This window comes from Lipotes vexillifer, unplaced genomic scaffold (assembly GCF_000442215.2).
Source record: "Lipotes vexillifer unplaced genomic scaffold, Lipotes_vexillifer_v1.1 scaffold99, whole genome shotgun sequence".
NCBI classification, from domain to species: Eukaryota; Metazoa; Chordata; class Mammalia; order Artiodactyla; family Lipotidae; genus Lipotes; species Lipotes vexillifer.
The window spans coordinates 1,178,688-1,201,776 of NW_006793908.1; the positions used below are offsets into that span (position 1 = coordinate 1,178,688).

Genomic DNA, 23,089 nt, shown 5'->3' on the forward strand with positions numbered 1-23,089 from the left:
TTCCTGCTTGAAGACATTTTCTATAGCGGCATGCTGGGCAGTTTTTTCTTCGAATTTTATCAATGATGCAGTCATTTCTTCCAGCACAAAGATAATTGTGCTGTCCTATATGGAAAATAAAGGCACTGTTAAAATTTCACAGGCCTTAAAGGATATTGTTATGGAGAGGCTCTTTGCTGTTGTTGTTGTTTTGGGTGGAACACAGCCAAGGACCAAAGGCATTGATTAAGGAACATATAGTGTACTTTCTTATGTTCATTACAAAGTTGAGAGGTCAACTTAAAAAGCCTTTCATATTCTGTTTGACAATCATAGTTCATTAAAAAAAAACTTTACTGCAGTATACGTATAGAAAAGCTCACAAATCCTGAGTGTACCACCTAACCTAATAAATTTTCATAAGCCGAACACTTCTATGTAATCAGCTCTCATATCAAGAAGCAGAACAGTTCCCCCACAAGCCCTCTTGTTGCCCCCTTCCAGTCCCTACTTACCAGGGGTAACCTCTTTCTTGGTAAGCTGTTCTTTAAATTGTGCTTTAAACAGTTGTTTCTTCTAACAATTAGAGAAGATCTCTGTATTTTATTTATTCTATTTATAGAAGATCTCATTATTTTATTATGACTTCTAACTTAATGCTAAGGAGGACTAGAGAAAGAGGAAACTGGTTTAAAAATACTGTGAGAGTCGCACAAGGAAAATGACTTTAATTCAGCATTGCACCACCGTATGCAAATAAAGCGTGCTCCCCTTCCAAATTTTTAAATAAAGTGATAGGTAAACACTTAAATTATGTTAAGGTTGCCAGCAATTAGTTAGGTGTATCACAGACTTGGCAAACTAAGCTGCTGTATATAGGACTTAGGGAGATTTGTTCATTATTTCACATGCTTTTTGACTCCAAATACTAAAGATCGTTACTGTTTAAAATCTTCTGCCACCCAGTATTAAATGTGCTAACAGGTAGGAATGCAGTTTTCACCTGTCAAAAATTTTCAAGGAAAATTTAAAAGGGACTTCCCTGGTGGCGCAGTGGTTAAGAATCCGCCTGCCAAAGCAGGGGACACAGGTTCGAGCCCTGGTCCGGGAAGATCCCACATGCCGTGGAGCCACTAAGCCTGCGGGCCACAGCTCCCGAGCCTGCGCACCTAGAGCCTGTGCTCTGCAGGAAGAGAAGCCACCACGATGAGAAGCCCGCGCACCGCAACGAAGAGTAGCCCCCGCTCACCGCAACCCGCGCACAGCAACGAAGACCCAATGCAGCCAAAAATTAATTAATTAATTAAAAAGGAAAACAAAAAGGGACAGACAGAAAGTCTTCCTACCCTCTCCCTCCCCTCAATTGTACCCTCTTTTGTTGAAGAAAACTATCTGAAGATTTGCTAGCCTGGCAAAAACCGAAAGGATCCTCCTACACAAGACCGGCAGATCTAAATAGATACACTAGATAATTAAGAGTCTGTGTCTTTACACTAGAGGGGATGGTCTTCAGAAGACTACAGGACATTTGTCTTCTCAAAAATAAATCATATTCAAAGAAAAGAGAAAAAAATCATAATCATCAATTCATTAGGTTGAATATACCTAATTTCTGGGAAAAGATACTTCATGCATAGAATAATCTACTTGACTTGGATGAAAACAAACTATATTCATTTCTTCCTAACATGTTAAATCACACTGCTTGTTAAGCATTAGCTTGGGGTAGATGGTTAACTGTATCAGGTTCAATTCTTTGTGAGAAATAGGCCACAGAATTGACTAATGGTCTACAATTCAGCTTTGTTCCAGAGTTGTTCTCCAATGCCAAATGTCTGTACGAGCTGTTTCAATTCCTTTCTGTATTGTGTAAGTTTGCTAGCTTCTTTACTTGGACATGAAATGGAAGCACTAATGCAATAATTCTATCCTCTATACAGTTGAAGTAGGAACAACAGATGCCATCATAATTGAAGCAGTTACAACACAAAGAAGTTCTACCCCATAAGAATATCCCTGAATCACTGTCCTGTAGTTAATTGGAAAAATTACTCATTGCTAAACACAGGAAAAGTGTCAGTGCGTTATTTATATCTAACCAAAAGATGAGAATGTGCATGTTATGCTAATAATGATTTCTTTATCCCAGGCATGTCTTGAGCACAATTAAGAATCTGAGCTACACGATCAAGGGGCATTGTACCTTCGTAAGTTCAAATCAGCTCTTTCTGGTTATTAGTATGAAGTTGGACAAGCCTTTGGGTGTCTTATCTATAAAAAGAGGAGTTTCGAATAGTGGTCACTATTTACAAGGCATGGACATGTACCACTAATAGTCACTCCCTGTCAATCATTTTGATAAGAAGACAATAAGACATCTTAGTTTGGAATTCCTGTGTCTTCTACCACTTGGTAAATTCCCTTTCTAACTAAAAAGAGAGAGTAGATATCAGAAGAGCCTTCGGGCCAGCTGGAATTTCTCAACATTGTTTTGTTTGCATTGTATTTATATTTTTATGGTAAAAATCTATTTTTGGCAATTGATTCTATTTCTATCTCTGGTAGACGTGGTAGCCAGCCTCCAAATGGCCCCCAGTGGTCTCTGTCTCCTGGTATTCACACTCTTAGATAGTCCCTTCCCAAACGATACCAGCACTGGTCTGTGTGACCAATAAAATACAGCACAAGTGACAAGTACGTCACACCTGAGATTAAGTTATAAAGATATTATGTTCCCATATTTGTCACAGCCTCTCTTGTGGATCATCTGTTCCAGGGGAGGCCGGCTGCTATGTTGAGAGCAGCACTAGACGAGGCCCACATTAATGAGGAACTGAAGCTTCCTGCGAAAAGCAATGTTAATGGGCTGGGAAGTGGATCCTCTAGCCCCACTCAAGCCTTCAGATGACTGCAGCTTCCACCAACAGTCTGACTGTAACTTCATGAGAGTCCCAGGACTACCCGGCTAATAAGCTGCTCCCAAATTCCTGACTCTTAGAAGCTGCGTGATATAATAAACGTCTCTTGTTTTAAGCTACTCATTTGGGGGGTAATTTGTTACACATCAATAGATAACTAATACAGTAGGGATGGTAAAGTTGTTTTAAAATAAAGTTATAAAGAAGAGTGATCCAAGAAAAATATTAGGTAGTAAATAGAACAGTGATGCTTGGACATGATCAAGATAATGAAAGTGGTACAGGAAATGGGCAACACAGCAAAGGGCATGTCCTAGGGTTTTCTGTAGTTTGTATACCCTACAGGAAGAATCCAAGTTTCAAATGTGAACTGTGACTGTCAGCTTGAGCATCTTTCTTTACTGCTCTCAAAAACAGTGTGGTGTGGTGCAAAGTGCACTCGGCAAAGGGCCAGGAAGCCCTTGGTCTGATTTGCAGCTCTGCTGCCTAGCTGTGTGATCTTAGTAATGTTTATTAACCTTTCTGAACCCCCTGTTTCTCCATCTGTAAAGTTGGAAAATTAGCACTTACCTTGCTGTGTTTCTGCAAGGGTTAAAGGCAGTTGTGTAGAAGGTTCTTAAAATAGTGCCTAGCACATTGTAAGCACTCAATAAACACTAGCTAGTAAATAATTCCCTTGTTATTGCTTTCATCTCAGTATTTAACTAGAGTATAAACTGCCAGGAGATGAGATTTTTATCCTTTCAGGAAGTCAGTATAGCATTGAGATTAAGAGCCTGTTTGGAGACAGCTATGTTTGAATCCTAGCTCTGTCAAACTGTGTGAACTTCAGTTTCCTAGTCTATCAAATATGGATCATAATAGCATCTAAGATCTCACAGCTGTTAAATTAAGCGGTATGACATATAAAACACAGTGCTTGGTACATCGTAAATTAAGGGTAGCTGATGTCCATCTCCATTATGACCCACCAACAAAGATTATATACCCACCAACAAAGATTATATGCAATTGGTGCAAAGGGAACATAAAAAGGGACTCAGCGAAAAAAAAGATCATTCAGCTAGTATACATCTAAAGAAATGGAGCTACCCAAATTCTTCTCTGTATGCAAAAAAGCAATTCCTAGAATAATGGATAAAAAATTCAAAATATCAATCCTCGATCTGGGTTGTATGGATAATAAATAAGTAAAACTTTTGCAAATTTCCTAAAAATATTTAAATGTTTGGGTATTTACAATACTTTGCCAGTTTGGTGGACAACCTATAATTTCTAGCAGGTGTTAAAAATGGAATGAATGTAGTGTAATGAAAATACAAGCTTCATCTTTGTAAGTGTTCAAGAAAGTGCTCCAAAATATGTATCTGGACTTAAAAACGGATTTCCATCACATCCAGAAAGGAAAAGTAGAACTGCCATGAGTTAGTTTAGCAAATGATTACAGAATTTTAGAGCTGGAAGTGACCCTGGAGAAAATTTAAGTCCAAATAAAGGATTTACTTAACACAGTTCACATTTTAACCTTTTCTTATTAATCATGTAATCTAGCTATCATATTTAACTGAAATACTTATTGATATACATTTTGAAATAGTATAGCTAATATTCAATGAAATTTTACCTTAAAACAAGCATAAGAATTTAATTCTAAAGCAGAGATTAAGCCCAGAGGGAATATGGCCTGCAGTGATGTCTTATTTGTAGTATGTTTAGCTTTTTTTTTTCTTTTTTAAATTGCATTTGGATGCTTTTAGGTAGGGCATGCTTGCACTCTCTAACATAAATAACTGCCCTTCCTTGCCCACTTGTATTATATTTGGCCAGAATGACCCACACGCAGTCCCTGTAGGCATTGGAACTGGAATTTGTAGCCCTGTTTTAAGGAATGATTTTAGTTAAAATGAGGACAAATGAAAAAAAAATTTTTTTAATTCCTGTATTTCTCTTAAGGCTCCATTGTCTCATTCTGAATTTCACGTTCAGAATTAAAATTTGTCAATATTATTTTGATGTACAGAAATACCGTAATACTGTTATCACTGCATTTATATATACCATGGAAAGAACTAATCAGTGAAGAAAGTGCTGAATAAAGTAAGGACAAGAAGAAGCTTCTGTCTGTGGTAAATAACATCTACTTTGTTAGAGACATTGCATTAATTAGGGGTGGGCTTTACTTAATGACTCTACTCAGTAGTTGGATGGTACCAAACCGGTTAAAGCCTGCATCCCTGTGCTCTCTGCGGGATAACACAAGTAATTTTATAGTTTGTTAATATATTAAAAGCAATCCAAACAAAAGAAAATGACTCATCTAACTCTTAAGGACATGCAAACTCAACTGAAGCCAGATAATAATCTTTCTCGTACTGTGAATGAATACGTTAATTTTTTTAAAAATATAATTATCTAATCAGAGCTTTAGGTAATCCATTCAGGCCACACTGCCTTCCAAATGCTTTACAAATAACTAAATTACAAAAGAGTTTTTTCTAAGAGGATTCACTGGTAATATTAGAAAATTTTAGTGCGACTTCCAATACTTTGCTTATGGAATGAATTTTTCCTTCTTTAAGGAGCTGATGTGCAGGCTGAATCTGTAACAAGGGTAAAATTTATATGAAAATAATACTTGTCAAGTGAAATCACCTTCTCTAAAACACTTTCTTTCCTGACCTCCTCAGGCAGTTTGTCACTTGCTCCTCTGTATTACAATCAAGTACACTGTGACCTCCCAGAGAGCAGGGATCAGGTCTTACACCACATTTCTATCACAAAGCACAGGCCTGGCTTACTGGAAAACAAAACAAAACACTTTTCCCCCTCACAGTTCTCATTATCACTCATTTTTGCCAGACTGGAGTAGTTGGTGGCTTTAAAACCAGCTAGTTCATGGGAATTAAAGCCCATAATACTAACACAATGAGCACTAGTTACTGCTGAAACCTAACACCATCATTTCACATGATAGCACTTTCTTAGTTATCTTCTGTTCTCTGACCCATACTCCCTCCCTTCAGTTCACAGTTTTCTATTTTCTTCTAGTCTGTTTTTTTAAAGTGTCTCTTCCCCACTAGAGCACTTAGGAGCTACCCTCCTCCCCCTGCTTTTACTGACTTCTAGCCTTAATGGGCTTTGCATATAACAGAAATTTCAGAATCCACTCTGAGAAATCGGAACCAAACAGAGAAATAATAAAACTCTTCAAAACACACACTACCTTCCACTGCTCTTTTGAAGAATACTTTACAGCTTCCACAAGTTAAGACCCCATAATGACATCCCGAAGCTTCATCAGAGCACACTAGGCAGAGCTTGGGAGGTGGTCCCGTTGCTGCTGAGGAGCTGGATGGAGGAGAGCTCACATCTGGTCTCATTCCAGGGCTAAAACAGGAAGAAAGCAGTGTGACGATTTAACTGTCATGCCTGTCACAGAAGGATCAAAATACAGTTCTCTTACCTTCTCACTCCACAAAAGAACTCTGGCTTCAAGTACTAGCAAAAGCATGAAAATACCCTACCTAGATATAGTCAAATAACGTTTTATTCTTCTATACAAAATTAGGAGTGAGGTAATTTCCTCTTAAGTATTCCCTGGGAGTTCCCTGGCGGTCTGGTGGTTAGGATTCGGTACTCTCACTGCCGTAGTCCACGTTCAATCTTTGGTCGGGGAACTGAAATCCCAGAAGCCGTGGGGCGTGGCCAAAAAAAAAAAAAAGGAAGAAAAGTATCCCTTAAAAAGAATGGACTTAGATATTTAAATTTTTAGTTGCTTGGGAGTGGTTTATAATCACCTTTACTAAAGTATCATTTACATACAATAACATTAACCATTTATAAGTGTACAATTGATGAGTTTTTGTTAAGTGGATAATTGTGTAACTACCACCGTGATCAAGACATATAGTATATATTCCATCAACCGCCAAAGACTCCTGAGGACATCATTTTTTCCCCTCTAATTTTAAGATATTGTACAGGGATCTTTCTAATTTCATTCAAGTCTCATTACAATTCTACCCATTCCTCTGTTTGAGTCAAAATTTCTTACAATATACACATAATTTGTTCTATTGTGCTTCACTTTACTGCACTTAACAGATGCTGCAAAATTGTCAGATGGTTAGTATTTTTTAGCAACAAAGTATTTTTTTTGAATTTTTGAATTTTATTTTATTTCTTATACAGCACATTCTTATTACTTATCTATTTTATCCATATTAGTGTACACATGTCAATCCCAATCTCCCAGTTCATCACACCACCCCCACCACCACTTCCCCCACTTGGTGCCCATAGGTTTGTTCTCTACATCTGTGTCTCTATTTCAGCCCTGCAAACCGGTTCATCTGTACCCTTTTTCTACGTTCCACATATATGCATTAATATACGATATTTTTCTCTTTCTGACTTAGTTCACTCTGTATGACAGTCTCTAGATCCATCCACATCTCTACAAATGACCCAATTTTGTTCCTTTTTATGGCTGAGTAATATTCCATTGTATACATGTACCACATCTTCTTTATCCATTCGTCTGTCGATGGGCATTTAGGTTGCTTCCGTGACCTGGATATTGTAAATGGTGCTGCAATGGACATTGGGGTGCATGTGTCTTTCTGAATTATGGTTTTCTCTGGGTATATGCCCAACAAAGTATTTTAAAATTAAGGTACGGGGCTTCCCTGGTGGCGCAGTGGTTGAGAGTCCGCCTGCCGATGCAGGGGACACGGGTTCGTGCCCCGGTCCGGGAAGATCCCACATGCCGCAGAGCGGCTGGGCCGGTGAGCCATGGCCGCTGAGCCTGCGCGTCCGGAGCCTGTGCTCCGCAACGGGAGAGGCCACAGCAGTGAGAGGCCCGCGTATCGCAAAAAAAAAAAAAAAAAAAAAAAAAAAAAATTAAGGTACGTACATTGTTTTTCAGACACACTGCACACTTAACAGACTACAGTATAGTGTAAACATAACTTTTATATGCACTGGAAAGTGACTTGCTTTATTGCAACATTTTCTTTCTTGCTGTGGTCTGGAACCAAACCAGCAGTATCTCTGAGGTGTGACTGTATTAAAGTTTGGTCCAGCATCTCTCATTCCCAATGTCATCCTAGCTGAAATGACAGTTTTTTATGACTTAGAAGAGAATGATGCAGAAACATTACCTCCTACAACTTTCTAGTCTGGCTTGCAGCAAGTAAGACTTTTTTCCAGCACTGGGCTTTCAACAGTAAGGACTATGCTGCCCTCCCCACTCTGTGTACATATGCCCTGGAGAAAAAGATGGAAAATGGGAATCTGCTTCTCCTGCTAGGTCTTGTTTTCATTTTGTAGACTTCTCACCACAAAAGATAAATATTCCTTTTCTAATTTGTTGTTTTGAGAATTTTCAAACACTCAAAAGTTGAAAGTATTGTGCAATGGATGTATAGCCTTTACTTATACTTACCAATTCTCAACATTTTGCCACATTTGCTTATAAAGATATATTTTTATAAACCAACGAAACAGTGATCCCTTTAAGGCTCGAGGAAAAATTAACTATAAAACCTTCATTATAGATGATACAGTCGTTTCCAATGTTGTATATTTCTAAGGAATGTTCATCTTACATGCTAACTTTAGAACCAAAACTGTATTGTGTACTGTATAACTCAAAAGAGTTCCTAACCTTTCTAACCTTGTGTAACTAAAAAGAGTCCCTGAAAATAGTTTCTAGAGACTGCTAATTCCTTCTCTGGTCATGTGTTCTTCAAAAATATGGATGGTAGCAATCTGTTGATTTTGGAACTTTACACATTAAAAGTGTATTGTTCATCACCTATATAAGAAATCTCTCCCTGAGATTTTCTTTATCTGCCTATTCTCTAAAAGAGATGGCGTTTAGGGATAAATTTTCATAAATAATAAATTATTATTAAATTTCAATTACAAATATGCTTAAACTAAATCACAGAGCAAACTGACTTAAGAAATTGTTTGGGTAATTAACATGGTTAGAAATTATATTTATTAAGTAACATCTTTTTGTTACTCTGTTTTTGGAATAAAAGTTAAAAGTTGGACTTCCCTGGTGGCATAGTGGTTAAGCATCTGCCTGCCAATGCAGGGGACATGGGTTTGAGCCCTGGTCCAGGAAGATCCCACATGCCGTGGAGCAACTAAGCCCGTGCGCCACAACTACTGAGCCTGTGCTCTAGAGCCCGTGAGCCACAACTACTGAAGCCCGCGCGCCTAGAGCCCATGCTCTGCAACGAGAAGCCACCGCAATGAGAAGCCCATGCACCGCAACGAAGGGTAGCCCCCGCCCAGCAGCGAAGACCCAACACAGCCAATAATTTTAAATAAATAAATATTTAAAAAGTTAAAGTTAATTGTAGAATGACAATTTGTTTTGTAAATGTCACTTTAAATAATTAGGTCGATAAACTCCAAAGCTCCCCCTGAATTCTGTCCTCAAACGAAGCTAGCCAACCCTATGTTCATCTAGAGGCTTAGCGACTGACAGCATTCCCACCACTCCAGTTCTGGGAATAGGCCCCAGGGTTTCATATTGTTCTCTGAACACTGTCAAGGAGAATTTCTGGATGCTTCTGTATCACAAGGCATTGATCCCCTGCGAGATTTGGGAGAGTGTACTGAGTGCATATTGAAAGCCTACAGTGGAAGAGAATCACCTGAAATGACTCTGCTGTAGGTCTGGCACGAACCATCCTTGATTAATGGAAACTTGTGACTAATGTAGCAGAGCTGCTCTGGGCCAGAGTTTTAGAGAGAAGTAGGAAGGTCTTGGAGTGAGTGAACAGAGCAATGTGTTAGGGAAGCAAAAAATTCCTTGGCTTCTGTTCTGAAGATGCTCCTATTCCTGCTCAGCCAATCTCTGTCATCTGACATCTATTTTTAGGGACCATCCAGTTGTTTGTATATTTAGTTTATGGAAAATAAGTGCAATATTTATTGATTTGACAGGTTAACTCTACAATGTTTCCTCAACTAATTTTTATATATATATATATATATATACACACACACACACACAGAAATACATATTAAAAATGTTTAAATAGTACTTTGGTAGTATTTTATAGTTTTAAAACACTTTCATGAATAGAATCTCATCTGTCCTCTCAACAACCCTGTGAAAAGGATGTCATCACCTCTAGATGAGGTCACGCAGTTGTTGGAGGTTGATCAGGGAGCCTGTTTGTGGTCAAATTGACATGTCTCAGATCCCAGTTCCACCATTTCAAAGCTTATGTGACCTTGGATAGGTATCTACTACTTTGAACCTCTATTTTCTCACAAGTAAACTTGAAGGACATCACCTGTGTGTGTGTTGTGAAAACAAGAGAACACACAGAAAGTCTAGCACATAGTTCCTCCCTCCAGCAGGCACCTGATAAATGTTCATTCTTTTCTCTTTCAGGAAAACAAGATTTTATGAGAAAGCCTGATATAAGTATTATGTAAGTAGTATTAAGTCTAAAATCTAGGACAGTATTCCCAAATTCTCAGTTATAATTAGAGCACATGCAAAACATGTTCAGGCCACTCAACTGTGAGCTAGAGATGGCAAACAAAAGAGAAAGTTAAAACTAAATGAATGGGGCTTCCCTGGTGGCACAGTGGTTGAGTCCTCCTGCCAATGCAGAGGACAGAGGTTTCAGCCCTAGTCCGAGAAGATCTCACAAGCCGCGGAGCAACTAAGCCCACGCGCCACAACTACTGAGCCTGCACTCTAGAGGCCGTGAGCCACAACTACTGAAACCCATGCACCTAGAGCCCGTGCTCTGCAACAAGAGAAGCCACCGCAGTGAGAAGCCTGTGCACTGCAATGAAAAGTAGCCCCTGCTCGCCACAACTAGAGATAGCCCGCGCGCAGCAATGAAGACCCAACGCAGACATTAAAAAAAAAAAGAAAAAAAAAAAAAACTACATGAACAAATGGACTGATCAAACTGCAACTAAGAATCTGGAACTTAAGTCAGGCCTTCGGCATCCCTTCTGGCAGTCATTCTAGGCTACATCAGATAAAAACTAAATACATGGAAAGCTGCTAAGTGTACCACTGACATCAATGGAAAAATATCAGTTTTTGTCACACAAATATGAGCACTATGATGGCCTATAGTGAACACCATTGGGAGAAATGAATGAACACAAAATGTTATTCAATTGCAAATGTGACCCTATGATACTGCTAAAAGGGCGGGGGTTCAACAAAATGGTTAGAACTCAAAGGAAAACCATATGGAATCATCATCTTTTAATAAGGATACATGACAACAAGAAAGAAAAAGCACACCATAATAAGACTGCGTATTACCCCCCCCCCCTTTATTTTTTTTTTTGGCGGTACACGGGCCTCTCACTGTTGTGGCCTCTCCCGTTGCGGAGCACAGGCTCCGGACGCGCAGGCTCAGCGGCCATGGCTCACGGGCCCAGCCGCTCCGTGGCATGTGGGATCTTCCCGGACCGGGGCATGAACCCGTGTCCCCTGCACCGGCAGGCGGACTCTCAACCATTGCGCCACCAGGGAAGCCCTACACCCGCTTTTGACCAGAAAAGCTGAATTGTCCCGGTCTTTTGCTCAATGTGTGTTTACAGCTGTGTCAAACAAACATTCTGAAGATGCTAAGAGGTTCTATTATGAACTGACTGTATCCAGAGTGCTTTCTTTTAAGTGAAGAGTGGAAATAACAAAATGTGTTGTTTCAGGTGAATACTTGAATGCTGTCTCCCACTCAAAATGGAAAGTGTGCTGGACATCAAGTTATTCCTGAGGCTATACTGAGTTTACATTAGAGAGAGAAAAGATATGTATAAAGCAGGTTTTTCTACTTAATTTTCTTGCAAGAAAGGCAGTTGATGAAAGGAGGATCACGGATGGATGGAAGTTACACACACCCTGAGAAACATGTAAAATGTGCAGGTAAATTACACCCTTTCAGCACATGATTCCTGGTATCTGAATGCCAGGCACTGTGAGGATACAGAGGTCATATCATACATGAAAATGTGTTACTGAAATGACAGTGGACCTAGAAACTTTGATCTAGGTAGGAATAGCAGAATATTTTTGGCTGCTTCAGTGTCACAGTAGTACTACTAGGAAGTGATTCAGCTATATATATAGACAAATCTGGACTTACATCCTAGCTCCAGTGCTTTAACAACTGTGTGACAGTGGCTAGCTGATAAACCCTTGACTCTTTTTCCTTATTAGTACCATTTTAGGACCTTCTGTGTAGATTATATATTTGAGTTACATAAAGTAGTGGCACACACTTGGTGATCATCAAACAATATGTTTCTCCTTAACCCTCAGGCATTAACTTCTTTTTTCTCCCTCCCCCCAACTTCTCCTTCCTTTCTGGAGGAGCCCAAGGAATGAGAAGTGCTTTGAAGAACCTTCTCGGTGAGACAAGGGAAGGTTAATGGTCCTCCAGAAACTTAAGTTCAGGTAATTGTAGATATTCTTTCTTGATTTCTGCACCAAAAATCGACAGTTTAGTTTTGTAAACGTTAGTGTTGCAATGAGGAATCTAAAACCCTATCAGTGCACTTTTTTGTGTCTATGTTACATTAAAATCCACTGGTCTGTCTTGTACTTTGAATGGATCTTTTTACCCATGCATGATTTTTAACTATCATGCATTAGTCATTTGGAAAATACTGGTTCACTAACTTATGCAGATCTTCCAAATGTTGACACAGTTCATTATACAATGTAAGAGTTGTATTTGTCAAGCTCATAGTGGCAGACACAAGGTTTCCAAAATTCTGCATTTTGTTTGGGAAACTCTAATTTTTATTGATTGGCAACAAGTACTGTCACTTGTCTTCCTTGAAGTGATAAGCTCACTTCAGTCATTTTTGAGAAAACATTTGCCAAATTCCCAAGGCTGAAAACCCGTAGTTTATCCATTCTATACCATGAAAGAAGTAGTTTGTTCAACACTCAACTTAAAGAAAAGCACATGTAAGACTGTTTGAGACAACCATCAAATACTATATGCAGCATAAGTGCTTTACACAAAACGGATATTAAGAAGACACATATATTAAAGGGTGGAGACTTAAGTGAATTAGTATATTGCTTCCTCAAAGGTATCTTTCAGTGGAACTGGCTTGCTTTCTTCTTTAACTGTGAGTATACTGCAGTTGTATATACAATGACTACTGTACAGTAAGACACCAGCAGTTTTACTCATCATTGGTTTTGGTACCATCAGTGCGAATGTCAACAGAGTGAAAAATGCAAAAAGGACTACGTATTATCATGAAAATAGTTTTGAAAGGAATGGGGACTCCCAGGGGTCCATAGATCACATGTTGAGAACTGCTGTTAAAGAGGACAGTGAGGACTTTAAGTCAGACATGCTAGAATTCATAACCTAACTGCAGTGTAGTAGCTTCGTGACCTTTTAATGTCTCTAAATCTCAATTGCCTTATTTCTAAATGGGGACTGTAATGTACTTGGCAAAATGATACAGAATTGCTTACTAAGTGACAGGCTTTCCCCCACAGAGGAAGGAAGAGAGACGATAAACTACTATAAACCCAAATGGTGTGGATGGCTTAGCCTTCAATTTAAGTGAATTTAATCAACAAGTTTTCAATGAAATGCAAGAAATTCATTTTGGAAAAAAGCAAAACTGATATTATCTCAGACAGCAAATATTAACTAACATGGGAAAAAATCCTGGAAATAAAGCTGCTACAACTCGATTAATTTTTACCAACTACAAATGGAATAGGTATATTCTCACTGGCTTACCAGTTTTTGTCCTAATACCATAAAGCAGTGGTTCTCAATCGGGAACAGTTTTACTCCCCAGGGGGACATCTGGCTACCTCTGGAGACAGTTTTGGTTGTCACAACTCGGGAAATGCCCCTGGTATCTAGTGAGAAGAGGCTAGGGTGCTGCTAAGCCTCCCACAATGCACAGCAGACAGTCTTCCACAACAAATAATTATCCAGCTTCAATGTCAATAGTGCTGAGGTTAAGAAATCCTTGCTATAAATCTTTAAGCAACATAAAGTGGGGGAAAAAAAAAAAAAGAAAATTCAACAAGGACCAGAAACTTACTGTAAAACCTTCTAAACTATCTTTTAAAATGGAGCAACCGCCCTACTGAGGTAGCTGTAAATATTCTTTGATTCAAGACAAGTCCCAAAAGAGATTCAAAACAGAGCTGAGGCCAGGGACTATACAAGTTTAGTGATTAGCTTGAGTTAGTAATTTACTTTTATTTTTCCCTCTAGCACTAGCACTAAGAGGTGATTTTTACACATTAAAGTCACCTGCACTTTTCTTATCATTGTTCATTAGGAAAAATGTAAATCCTCAGCTGCACACCAGGTGATTATATTTTCTGACTCTGCCCGTTTATCCCTGCATTAGCTAAAGGATTACTGATTTGTTTCGATAATAAGCTATGGAATAGTTTTCAAATCAAATAGAAAAATACTCTGGGGGAAGGCTTTCACAATATTTCTGTTAAATGGTTTTAGCAGAGTGCATTTTATCTTATTTAGCAAGCCAAAAAAAAAAAAAAAAAGACTGATTAATCTCTTTGCTTTGCATTTGTTGAGAGAGGTTTCTATTGGTTTTAACTTTAGGTGCCTACTAAGACAGTTTCCTCAAACTATGCATCATTTATACTCACTCATCTTAGGGAGGAGGTTAGAGCAACAAAGCCTGTACTGTAAACCTGTACTGTAGTGTCCAGGAACATTTTCAGTAAAGGATGACTGTTGGAGGAGATGTCTTTTTTTAGATCTCTGAGACACCAATGGCCTGTCATTTAACATCTCTGCCCTTACTTTTCCCTGTCTGTAAAATGAAGGTGTTGAATCAATAAACTCCAAAGAAGCTGTCACTATTTCCCAAGGTAGGGGTAGGAAGTAGGCAAGAATATACTTGGGTCTGTGAAAGACTTCTTTGGACCTGTATTTTTATTTATATGAAGAGAGAATATGGTCACCCTATCTATATGCTCCTTTCTTAAAGTCTAATCTAACATGTTTTCCTCTGTGTTTCTTTCTCTCTGGAAGGATCAGTCCTCAGTCTAGTGATTGTGCTGGGTAACTTAGTTCCTAAGAGATGAAATCTTGTTTCACGTTTTCAGTTCCATTTGCTCAGGCCTGCACTGAGGGACATGAGTTTCAATGAAAGGAGGAGTAATGATGTTCTAGTAACAGAACACTAAGACCAAGAGTAAGTAGCAAGCACAGTGAGGAAAAAACTTTTTTCATTACATGGTTATTTCTAGAACGAAGACCTGATTTTGTTCTATCTGATGCTTTCTTGCTTCTTAAGAGCACACAAGAATAACTATGATTTAGTACATGCAGAATTATGAATGTGACATCTTCAAATAAGGCAAGAACAGGTTTGAGACAACGTTACACTTACTGCCTTCTTCTAATATATATATTTATATATCTAGGGTTGATGGCCGTGAAGTTGTATTTTTGAGCTTGAATCTCACTTGTGATTAATTTTTAAAAATGTCCTTTCATGACTTGTTTTTTCTCATATACCAGTGTATTTGTAGTTTTACTTGGGTTTTATTTTTAGGGAGTGGGGTGGTAATACCTTGTCTTCCTACAGTGCTATTCAGTAGGTAACTTAGGAGTCAAGTCCCATAGCTGAATGCTGTTGTTATTAAAATTATTTGTAATTCCATTATAAGCTTTAATTGGGGCTTGTACCTGCATCTTTTGTATTTTGTACATTCAGTTATTTGGACTTTCGGAGTCCTCTTTGGTTTGTCGTGTGTGTCTACTTTGTAGATTTCACCAACTGTGGTCTATTTTGGGTTGGTACTTTAATTTAGAATAGTGTTAAGTTGATGGTTTGTATTTTTATTTCATTTTACATTAGTTTGAAGGAATTTGGATTCTGGAATTTTGATCATTTACTGTAATTTGTAATATAACTGGTGAAATGCTTGACAAGAAAAAAACACTGTGCATTTCCACCTCAACTACAACCACCACATATTTCTAAATATCTTACTCTGTTCTCAGAGAGACCTGACTTCCTCTCACTATACTTAGTAACCCTCAGTACTTAGTTGCCAATTCCAACCCTTTTCCACATCCTATTTATCATTCCCTATGATGTACCTTTCCCTTTCTGTCCACTCTGCCTCCATCTTAATGCATGCCTTCCCTCACCTCTTGCCTTAACCACTGCAGTGGTTTATACTTCTCTTTCCATTATGTCCCCTACAATGCTAAAACTCATTTTTCTCATCATAATTAAAAATCTCCGAGGCTCTTCCGTGTAATAAGCAGTACAAGCCCAACATGGTCCACAATCTGGTTCCTTTTTCTTTCTCCAATTATATGTCTTCCCAGTCCTCTACACGAACCATTTGGTTTCTTTATCACCTTAGGGATCCTGTATTCTACAAATATTTATTTCTTATTTAATATTTATTGTATTTATTTATTTGGCTGCACCGGGTCTTAGTTGTGGCACATGGGATCCTCATCATGTGCGGGATCTTTTTTAGTTGCGGCAAGAGGGATCTAGTTCCCTGACCACAGATCAAACCCAGGGCCCCTGCATTGGGAGCACAGAGTCCCATCCACTGGACCACCAGGGAAGTCCCTCTACAAATATTTATGAAGTGACTACTATGTGCCTCATTTCCCTCGAAGCTTGTCCTAAGATCTCTTCTTCCAGCCTGGAGTGTCTGCCGTGGCCTTTCTGATCCAATCGTCCATACTGTACGATTAGCACAATTCCTACTAAGATGGTTATAAAATCAAACAAAATGCAGAACAGCTGTGTCTACGTTCATTTTTATTTTAGTATAAAGGAAAGAACAAAACCCTCAAAACCAACCTGAACTTAGTCTAAAGCCACATACTCCCACCTTCAGTCAAAAGCCAAGACTTGATTCTAAATTAGATTAGATTCTTAAATTAGTATGAGAACTTCCTTACTGATACACATTTCCCTTAGGTTTTGATGATGCTGCTCTCACTTCACACCCTGATTCTTAGATATCCACTGAAACAATTTCAAGGAATAATTTAAAGTATTTATATACAGTGAGAACATTGGTGAACTTGTCCCTAGAAGAGGAAGGAAGAAAGGAATAAGAAATTAGTCTCTGGAATGATGTAAAGGTTACTTATTCCTTTCTTCCTTCCTCTTCTAGGGACGTCTGCAATGCAGGCAGTTAGATGAAAAATTTAAGACTGGGAAGGTTTTCAGGTAGGTGGAACAAAACACTCCCATCATAGTAATAATCGTATTGGACACCAATTGGTTGACTTTTAGTTCTACAAACCAAGATCCATGGCTAAGTACTTTAATAAATGTATTATCTCAAATAATCCTTACCACTAGTCCATTATAATCCTTACCACTTACCACTTACCACTAGTCCATTCTACAAGTGAGAATACAAAAATTAAGCCAGGTGTTTGGCCAAAGTCGCATTAGCACAATCTGGGTTTGAATTCAGCACTAATTCCAAAATCCAGGCTCCTTACCCTCATCACTGTGTTATCTGGCAGGTACCTGCAGGGTAATATCTGTTCAGCTTGACAGAGTTTTTAAAAGAGTGTGTGAGTCATCAAGTAGATAGTCCTGAGGTAAAGGTAAACATCAAAAATAATTTCTGTTTTTCCCTCTTCTGACTATCCTTGTTATCACAATGAAGTAGAAATTATCTATAACTAAAAAGATATAAAAGTATCCTAGTCACTTCCATTTTTCCTTTAGATTCTTGTTATACTGACTTAAATCTTAAATTAGCATATTCACATTCTACATTATTAAGACAATGACACACGAACCATTAAATACTGAGTTAATAACACGGAGACCTCGTATCAAAACTACAAAAATAGAAATAGGAGTGTCTTACATATTCAAAACACCATTTTTGCCCTTAGCGGAGCTTTGAAGCAGTTATGCCTGACTACCATATTAGACCTTAGAATTTTTTGAAATGCATTTAATTTTTATGAAATATACTGCTTCACCAAAGTATCCAGCTGGGGATATACAATGATGTGAATAACTTCTGTATTAGTTTGAAAAATTCTTAACACTTAATAGGATACAGCTTTAACTAGAAAGGAGCTGTCTAGCCACACTACCAGTTTTATAGATGGAAGATTTACATCTACTGACTAGAAGAAAATCATGGACATAAATTAACATGTCCACTGATGTCAAGAAGACTGATAGAGCCAAAAAAAAAAAAAAAAAACACTGTAGTTATTTAATTTAAAAAAGGTGCTAAGGTAGTAGAATTATATATTCAACTGGACTATATAGCAACAGCTACCATTTAGCACTTCTTATGTCTTAGGCACCTGATATACTCTGTAATCCCCATTAATATCCTGAAAGCAGATGTTACTAATCCCATTGTATAGAAGCATAAATTGAAACTCAGAACTTAGAAATTAAAGCCCAACTAGTTAGAGAACTAGTCCCAGGACCCTTTATACAAAATCAATACACAGAAATCTGTTGCATTTCTATACACTAACAATGAAAGATCAGAAAGAGAAATTCAAGAAACTATCCCATTTACCATCACTTCGAAAAGAATAAAATACCTAGGAATAAAACCTACCTAAGAAGGCAAAAAAGCCCCATACTCGGAAAACCATAAGACACTGATGAAAGAAATCAAAGATGACACAGACGGAAAGATACACCATGGTCTTAACCTGGATGAATTAATATTGTCAAAATGACTATACTACCCAAGGCAATCTACAGATTCAGTACAATCCCTATCAAATTACCAATGGCATTTTTCACAGAACTAGAACAAAAAACCCTTAAAAATTTGTGTGGAGACACGAAAGACCCTGAATAGCCAAAGCAATCTAGAGAAAGAAAAACAGAGCTGGAGGAATCAGGCACCCTGACTTCAGACTATACTACAAAGCGACAGTCACCAAAACAGTATGGTACTGGCACAAAAACAGAAATATAGATCAATGGTACAAGATAGAAAGCCCAGAAATAAACCCACGCACCTATGGTCAATTGATATACGACAAAGGAGGCAAGACTATACAGTGGAGAAAAGACAGTCTCTTCAATAAGTGGTGCTGGGAAAACCGGACAGCTACATGTAAAAGATTGAAACTAGAACATTCTTTAACACCATATGCAAAAATAAACTCAAAATGGATTAAAGACCTAAATGTAAGACTGGATACTGTAAAACTCTTAGAGGGAAACATAGGCAGAACAGTCTTTGACATAAATTGCACCAAGATGTTTTTCGATCCATTTTCTAGAGTAATGGAAATAACAAAAACAAACAAATGGGCCCTAATTAAAATCAAAAGCTTTTGCACAGCCATAAACAAAATGAAAAGACAACCCACAGAATGAGGGAAAATATTTGAAAACGATGTGACCAACAAGGGATTAATTTCCAAAATTTACAAACAGCTAATGAGGCTCAATATCAAAAAACCAAACATTCCAATCGAAAAATGGGTAGAAGACCTAAATACGCATTTCTCCAAAGAAGACATACAGATGGCCAAGAGGCACATGAAAAGATGCTCAACATCATTAATTATTAGAGAAATGCAAATCAAAACTACAATGAGGTATCACCTCACACCAGTCAAAATGGCTATCATCAAAAAGTCCACAAACAATAAATGCTGAAGAGGGTGTGGAGAGAAGGGATCCCTCCTACAATGTTGGTGGGAAAGTAAATTGGTGCAGGCACTATGGAGAACAGTGTGGAAGTTCCTTAAAAAACTAAAAATAGAGCTACTATATGACCCTGCAATCCCACTCCTGGGCATATATCCAGAGAAAAACATGATTCAAAAGGATACAGGCACCCTAATGTTCACTGCAGCACTATTTACAATAGCCAAGACATGGAAGCCACCTAAATGTCCATTGACAGAGGAATGGATAAAGAAGATGTGGAACATATATACAATGTCATATTATTCCACTATTAAAAAGAATGAAACAATGCCATGTGCAGCAACATGGACGGACCTAGAGATTATCATACTAAGTGAAGTCAGTCAGAGAAAGACAAATATCTTATGACATCACTTATATGTGGAATCTAAAAAAAAAAAAAAAAAGATATAAATGAACTTATTTACAAAACAGAAACAGACTCACATACTTAGAGAATGAACTTATGGCTGGGGGCAGCGCGGATAGATTAGGAGTTTGGGATTGACGTGCACACTGCTATATTTAAAACAGATTAACAACAAGGACCTACTGTATAGCACAGGGAACTCTGCTGAATACTCTGTAATAACCAAAATGGGAAAAGAGTTTGAAAAAGAATAGATACATGTATATATATATATAACTGAATCACTTTGCTGTATACCCAAAACTAACACAACATTGTTAATCAACTATACTCCAATATAAAATAAAAAATAATACTGAGAGGCAAAGTCTAAATCTGAATCAAAATTCAAATTTAAAAAAATTTATTTAGATGTATTTTCAGTTTATTTGAAAAGTCTACTGCTTTTTAAATTTTTAGCACATACAGTAAGAATAGACTTCTGGCTAACTATAAGGTAGATTAAATTAGTACAACATTATAGTGATAATAGGATGTTAAGAGCTCCTATTTCAGAGAAACTAAGGTCAAGTGATACCCAAAGTAACAGTTACCATAGATCTAGAATTACTACTTTTCACCAATACTCATTTATTATCTATTTACCGTGCATTCTCCAGACATAGATAAAAAAGGGTGACTACATTTGGAAAACACATATGAATTGTTCTAAAATTCCTTTGCTAAATTATATAATTAAATATCAGTCAAAACATACTGAAAATATAATGTACTATGACTTCAATACATTTATCTCTGTACAGATTTTCTCAATAAAATTTCATAAATAACAGTGATAAGCAACATAAGCTATCATATAGTTTCACTTTGCTGAACTTAACAATAAAGAACAAGCAAGATTTAATTTTTCTGTAGATTACTGCAGTTCAATTCAGAATATTAGACAAGTAACTTGTTTCTTCTAAAATGGTGTCTGCTAACATTTCAGAAACCATATGGGAATGGAAAAGAAACTCTGAAAGCAAGTGATGACATGATTTTTGCTTTAAAAAGTTTTGGGGATATTCCTAGGAGTATAAAAATTTCAAGGGCACGAGCAGCACTTTTTTGAGAACAGATAAATGGGAGCTACTGTTGCAGTGGGAAACTTGCAATCTACAAGCTCTGAATTTGATATGCAATTATGATCAAATAATAGTAATTCTTTCTCTAAAATAATTTGCATAAGATTTAAAAACAAAATCAATGCTGTATTCTCACAAACTTACCTTAAACACTTTATCAAAAGTATTACAAGAATTGTTTTTAACTAAACCACATCCCTTCCTTAAAAGAATAAGAACGTGAATAGTCAGCCATTAGAGAGTGTTTTAAAATTGAGTTCTTATGTAAGCAGTTAGTTCTGTATGCAGGAAACAGAACGTGCTGAATACCAGTGCAGATCTGACATCCCTGTTTGAAATTTCAATTTTTCTCATAGTCCCCAAAAAGAGTAATATAAAGGAAAATTTTTATTTCTGAAATGTAGTGTAAGCCTGAAAAGAATGAGAAACAGTTTTACGATAGAGAACATGAAAGACTCACACTTTTCTTGCCACTGCAGTGGGTAGCTGAAATGACTCGTTGACTCTATTTGTGGGCTTGAAGGTCTCATTTGGAATAGAAAATTGCTTTCCTCCCTGCAAGCATCATGTGCAGTAGAGTGTTACTTGCTAAGGCGGTTCTAGGTGTGGACTTGCCCCATTTTTCATTCATGTGGGAAAGGAAAACTGAATAAACTCAATACAACTATGATCCCCACATTGAGGAAAACTTGTTACTATGTCCATAAAAAGCCCTAACTATTTTTTCCTAGTTTATTTCTTTATATCTAATCCATAATCTACTCCAAGATTATTGCTTTACATTCATTTAGAAATATACAAGTAGATACATTAAAAAAGTAATTTGCCAAATAAAGCTAAACTGAAAGATACTTTTTAAAATTATAAAAATAATATTTAGTTAAGAAATTTGGAAAACACCAAAAAGTTTAAATTAGAAAAAAAATGCCATCTTACTTTTGTCAGAGAAAACCCAGCAAACACTTCTATACAAATCCTTCATCTTATTTATTTTGGGGATAATACTATAGATGGCTCAGCATTTTATATGTGAGACATGGTTCATTTGTTGTTCATTACTTAGCATTTTGAGAAAATGTCCTATATGTCAATAGATAATCTTTTATTACATGATTCTCTGATGGTGGCAAAGTTTTAACTTAGCCAGTCCCTCATTATTGGTCATTCTTTGTTTTTGTTTTTTCACTATTATAAATACCACTGCAATAAACCTTTCCAAACATCTTTGATTATATACTTAAGTTAAATACCTAGAAGGTTCAAGGAAAGCCAATGGAAAATTTAGGGCTTTTCATACATGGTGTTAAACTGCCTACCCTCCCCTTGTTCCAGGAAAGCAGGCACATGCATGTCCCTACATCCACTCCAAATAGAAAACAAATCTGGTCAGCTGTCAAGTGATGATCACTGCCTACTTCTCTACTGGGGTATTTGTCTTCTCTTGATTTGTAAGAATGTTTTAGACATTATTTCAACACTTAGTCCATTGAGGATGTATCTATAAAGCCCTAACTTTAAATCAATTTAAAAATATTTCAAGTCTGATGGTACAGTCTATGATGATCAGAGCCTGTACTGTTCCTCACTTAATACTTCCTTTAGCCATATTATTGTTTGAAGTGTCTGTGAGCTTGAAAATAAAATGACCAGCCATCTATAGTTCTGGTTAAAGATGATATTTTTAACGCAAGCTTTTATTTCAGCTCCCTCTGGAGCCCAGTAAAATGAGAGTAATGACATTTGTTTTAAAAGGCATAAACCTCTAAGAATAAAGATAAGAGAAGGGATTTTTTGGTCAATTATACCACAATAGCGCTGGGGGGAAAAAGAGAAGAGATAATACCAGCAATATTTTATACTGGATTGGGTGTCCTGGGGTCTGTTAAGTTACCAGTGGGGAAAGCTAAGAAGCAACCTAATTAGTATGACAGAACTTCCAAAAAGCTCAGAAACTTGGGTTAAAGGTAGGGTCAAAATCAGGAAGACTG

General features: G+C 37.4%; 1 protein-coding gene across 1 annotated transcript in view; it reads right to left on the minus strand.

The window, feature by feature from the left end:
• The window catches only part of NR3C1 (nuclear receptor subfamily 3 group C member 1), a 128,348-nt gene that overhangs the window by 23,707 nt on the left and 81,552 nt on the right, over positions 1-23,089 (minus strand). Inside the window, exons 3-4 of the mRNA XM_007466860.1 lie at positions 6,121-6,284; positions 7-105 (exon numbers count right to left, since the gene is read on the minus strand). Coding sequence (XP_007466922.1) covers positions 7-105; positions 6,121-6,284 — 263 coding nt within the window. The remainder of the gene's footprint in view (positions 1-6; positions 106-6,120; positions 6,285-23,089) is intronic.